At 37.9% G+C, this 5556-nt stretch overlaps 1 protein-coding gene across 1 annotated transcript; it reads right to left on the bottom strand.

The window, feature by feature from the left end:
* Positions 1-587: 587 nt before the first annotated feature.
* Positions 588-5296, bottom strand: LOC121406883 (allatostatin-A receptor-like). Its single transcript, XM_041597754.1, has 3 exons — positions 4576-5296; positions 1991-2117; positions 588-1015 (listed from the first exon to the last, which is right to left on the bottom strand). Exons 1-3 carry the CDS (start codon positions 5173-5175, stop codon positions 588-590), a joined length of 1155 nt encoding a protein of 384 aa, XP_041453688.1. The 5' UTR covers positions 5176-5296.
* Positions 5297-5556: the final 260 nt, after the last annotated feature.

The raw sequence follows: 5556 nt of genomic DNA, 5'->3' as shown, positions 1-5556 counted from the left end.
AAGCCCTTCATGACAAAGCAGCCTTTGTCTAAAACCCGTAAATAAAAAAAGCAGTGTCGCTCTGGACTCGGGGCAATACGGCATAGTATTGCATTTTTTGTCAGCTCCGAAACTTATGACGATCTGCTGCCCCACTTCACCGATTTTCTGTAAAGACCTCTCAGCCATCGTGATTTGACGAGCATCATCAAGATAATGTCAACGAGTGTCTGCGTAATGGTTGTTGAAACTCGCTAATATTAGGTCACTGAAAAAACACTTTTCAATGACCATGATGAATAAAGGGATAACTTAACATTAAATGTTTAAAGGTCTTAGTAAAAAATGTTTCTTTTAATGTCACTGATAAAAACACAACCAAGAAAAGAAAAGGTTATCTGTTAGTAGAAAAAATTACTTAATGATGTTCCCCACGACTTTATAATTCACTTTGTAAAAGCACCGAAATAATAATGATTTTCGAGCACGAATTTTTCTTGGCTTTATTATTTTTTTATAAAATAACAGACACAGGTGACTAGTGGGACCTTGTAGCTCAGATCAGTATTAACTTATGCCTTTAATTATTTTTTTTTCGGATTGCGCATTCACGAGTTGCTCGAGTTGAATGCTATTCGAGAGCTCGCCGTATTTCGAGTTGTGACTGCAGTCTTATCGGTGCTTCCTGCAGTCCCGGTTTCAACTCCTACCTCAGCCGGCTGGACTCGGTTAGCAAACCGTCGAACCGCTTTCTCGCATCCAGCCGCCTTGGCGATGCCGTGTCTGAACTCCTTATGTTTGAACACGTAGATAAAAGGATTCATGCACGAGTTGCAAATGGCAAGGATGACGGAGAAGTGGTAATACCAGGAGGCGAAGTCGACGTTGGCACCGAGGTTGAAAGCTAAGAAGATGAACTGGTTTGGCGCCCAGCAGATCATGAAGGTGACTACGACAACGAGAAGCATTCGCTGAACGTCTTGTGCGATCTTGAGTTGCCAAGCTTCGTTTCGTTTGAGACCGTTACCATCGTTACCTACATAAAACAATTGCAGTGTGGTATTATTTTTATTAGGTTTGTTAGATGAAGACGATGGAGCAATGATGATGATCATGGTGATCACATGGTGATGATTATGATGACTTTGATTGCGATGATGACTTTGATGATGACGACGACGATGATGATAATGTTGTTATTGTTGATGATGATGATGATTATATTAATGTTGATGACAGTGACTTTGATGAGGAAAATGATGATCACTTTGATGATGCTGTTGATGATGATGACGACGATGATGTTCATGATGCTGATGATCATCATCGCGGAGATCACGATGATAATGATGATGGTGGTAGTGTTGGTAATACTTGTGATGGTGATGAATATGACGAAGATAATGACTATGTCAGTGGTGATGATGATTGTAACGGTAATGATGAATGACCAGATTTACTGCTGTGTGAGCCTCCTATTCTTTTGAAATCAAAGATTATTACTATCTATAGCGATGATGTTTATTGTTATGTTATGACGTTAATGTCGACTATATAGGTCCTACTGTATTTTTGTTTATTTTGCATACATCTTGCTGCTACTAATGATGGTGATGATAATGATGATGATGCTCATGATAATGATGATAATTGTATATTTAAAAAATCGTTATAAAAATGGTGATGAAGCTCATCATAATGATGGTGACGATCATAGGCGGCGGAGGCGGGGGGTTTGGGGACAGGGGGACCTATCTCCCCCTAAATTTTTTGATAACTTTTTTTTTTTTGCTTTTCAATTTTGTTTCCTGCGTCCCCCCGTAAATTCACGTGGACCCCCCCCTAAAATGCTTGTGGCCCCCCATAAAATTTAGATTGATTACTTTTCTTTTGGTCAATTTTTTTACATGTGACCATCCAAAAATTTCTGATGGACCCCCTCCAATTTTTTTGGCTTCCGCCGCCAATGGTGACGATGAATATCTATAAACAGTCATATGATTATTTTTACCTTGAAACATATTTCCGTCCAGGGTTTTAGCTTGCTGTCTCAGCGATCGTATCATCTTTGCGTGGCAAAGTAGATTCAGTGTGATGGGAATGAAGTAGATCAATAAGAAAATATATACCCCTATCACCTGTGATGAGAGAGAGAGAGGGGGAGGGGGGGGAATGGGGAGAGAGAAAGAGAGTGGAGAATTTGATGGATAGTAATGACAATAATAATAACACTATACTACTACTACTACTACTACTACTACTACTATTACTACTTCTACTACTACTACTACTACTACTACTACTACTACTACTACTACTATTACTGCTTCTATTACTACTTCTACTACAACTACGACTACTGCTATAATAATAAAATAATGATAATGATGATAATAATGACAATAATAAGCCGCTTATTGTAGAACTTTTAATACATCGGAAAGACGTCTTTAAACATTTTACAGATGTATCATTTTACAACCAAACATAGATTCAGGATTATGTAAGTGGATAGTCTTTTACCAACCCAAAAAAAAATCATGAAACAATAGCTTATGTGAAATGTTTTAGATGGGTTATGAATTGGAATTTTGTGTAATAAAATCCACAGCATAGACATTGATAATAGCAACAGTGACTACTCTCCTCAAATAAAAAAATCGATCATTGTTGAATTCTCTGAATTAGTTAACATTTTCTGAAATTCGTTTGTGTCCTTATTTTTATCTTAAATTTCAGCCTAAGATTACTGGATCTTTACATTCATACCGTTTTTAAAGATCGACATGATTTTTTTAAATCTCACAAAGTTGTGGATATTTGCCTTTAAGGTGCATTTGTTAATCCACGATGGAAACGGGAGTGATTTTCGTATTTGTATTCTTAGTATGAATACTGTTGATTGGAAATCAAAATGTAAATTGGATTTACATCCTTTAATCATATCTAATGAATAAACGAAAAAAAATTAACAGAAACTCGAATACTGATCTATCGAGGCAATATATTGAAACTGAACGCCGTCAATTTCAATAGTTTGCTTTTTAAAAATGAATGAAATAAGGATGATGAATGAGATTATTATCAGAACTTTGAATAACATGATAATCATCACCATCATCAGCATCACAGAGTTTCCCAGAAAAAAAACAGAAACCGAGAATTATAGAAGTGTTATCATAAATCAATGAAAAATATGATTTGACACACCATTTTAAAGCTAACACACTAAGAAATAAAGGTTCAAAATTGAACCCCGAAAGGTTGATGCAAAATCAGCACCCTATGGGTTCAAAAATGGAACCCTTGATTTGGGGTTCAAAAATTGATCCCTGCAGTTAGGGTTCATTTTTGCACCTTGTGGGTTCAAAACTGCACCCCGAGGGGTTCAATCTAAAATTTAGGGGTGCAGTTTTGAACCCGCAGGGTGCAAAAATGAACCAAAATCGCAAGGTTCAATTTTTGAACCCCAAATCAGGGGTTCAATTTTTGAACCCATAGGGTGCTTATTTTGCATCAACCTTTCGGGGTTCAATTTGAACCTTTATTTCTTAGTGTGTAGAGTATCCCCGTTCTGCTGGTGTTTCTAATGAATGACTAAAAATAATTCGAAGAAAAGCTACCAAACAGTTGTTGGGTGGTTAAATCTGAATTTCAAGAAGATAATGATTGTGATGAAAGTTCATTATCTGCTCTATGATATACATCAGCGTCGCGTCCAAGCTATTTCGATATGGGACAAGACAATCTGGGGCCCGTAATACAAAGCTTAGTGTTCATCATAGAAGAATGTATTAAAGGTTGATTTGCATTGACTACAATTTACAATCAATCGTCAATATCAAGCAATTAATCGCTAAAGTTTGTGTTACGGGATCCAGGACTGAAGACCGAATATGCATACGTGACGTGTGATGTCATTTTTTCTACCCATTGATATAATAGGTCATTGTTGAGTTGAACAACCCAGAACTCTCATGTTTTCCGTCTTTCTTCCCATTTCTTGTCCCTTAAAAAAAATAATTTTTAGGAAAGGTTTCGATCCCTCTACTAACTCCCTGTGGTGCCTCTGTAAAATAATACCCAAAGGAAATAACCAAGGACTAACAACACTCTGGGGCCGTTTCATAAAGTTGTTTGTAAGTTAAGAGCGACTTTATGCATGACTGGTAACCTTTCTTACACACTAAACCATCGCTAAATCAATATACCGTTTACCACAAGAAAGGATCACCAGTCGTTCTCAAAGTCGCACTTAGGACTTAAGAACAGCTTTACGAAACACACACCGGGTTGTTTTTAAACTTGCATTTATAAAAATACATATTTTGATTATAGGAACGTGTTTTCACTGATTGCCTAAACCAGAGACTTCTTAATTATAGCTGATAATCAACAAACGGAGTTGGTGAAGTCCGTCAGCCAACCTAGTATTTCCTTTTAACATAAGGAAAACCATTGATTAATTATTAAAACAGAACCGAACTTTGTGTCCCTTGGTCATTTTTTCTGCTTGAGTTATTATTATCAAAACCAGAATATAGGAGAATGGGGCAGACAAAATATATATGTCACAAATTTAATGCAATCTCTAACCTTTTTAAGATAATCAGTTGGGTAGGGCACGAAATGGCATGCCCCATCCTGGAAATCGTAGACGTAGAAGAAAAACGAGTTAGATATCGCCCCCACCAACCAGCATCCGATCATGATGACGATGGAATACTTGAAGGAGAAAGTTGTCTTGTACTTGATGGGGTGAACGATGGCGAAGTAGCGCTCGAGAGTGATTGAGACAAGACTGTACACGGAGGCAAACACAGTGACCCACATAAGGTATTTAGAGACATAGAATCGGCACATGAGCTCCCCGGCAAAACCCTCGGGGATGGGTGGCGTGAACGGGAAAAGATGGAATGGTATCACCCAAAATGACGTCATAAAATCGGTCACGGCGAGATGGACGATGAATTGGCTCGTGCGCGTACGCAACGACGGGACGCGCAAGAGGACGAAGCAGACGAGCGCGTTGCCGCTCATCCCAATGATGGCGATAAGACCGTATATGGAACGTACTAAAGAGCTGTTTTCAATGCGACTCACAGACCAACCTTCGACGTCATTGAAAGAACTTTCTCCGTCCGGTGACGATGTCGAAGTCATGGCATTAATCTCGTTCTCAAGATCGGACTCCATTCTCTCAACATTTGCGTTTTTCACATTCAATTAAGCAGATGAGTTTCGCTATAATGTCCTAACATTATACGTTTCGCAGATGTAATTTGGTCTCTGTACTTCCGTTAGAAGTTTTGCAATTATCGTGTGCACTTGACGTGAAATATGATTAGTTTCATGTGGCATGTCAACAAGTTAGAAACAGAATCATCGCTTCAGTATTTAAAGACAAAATGTTTGTGCCCATCAACTTCAATTATAGGCGGAAGATAAGGAGTTAGGTAGAAGAAAGGAGAGAGAAAGTTAAAAATATAAACCATTGATAACCCTACAAAAATCCTTAAACATTTATATTGTCAGTTTATATGCGATTTCGAGACACGTAGGTGCGATGATAGACGT

This window comes from Lytechinus variegatus, chromosome 2 (assembly GCF_018143015.1).
Source record: "Lytechinus variegatus isolate NC3 chromosome 2, Lvar_3.0, whole genome shotgun sequence".
NCBI classification, from domain to species: domain Eukaryota; kingdom Metazoa; phylum Echinodermata; class Echinoidea; order Temnopleuroida; family Toxopneustidae; genus Lytechinus; species Lytechinus variegatus.
This window is presented reverse-complemented; position numbering and strand designations above follow the sequence as displayed.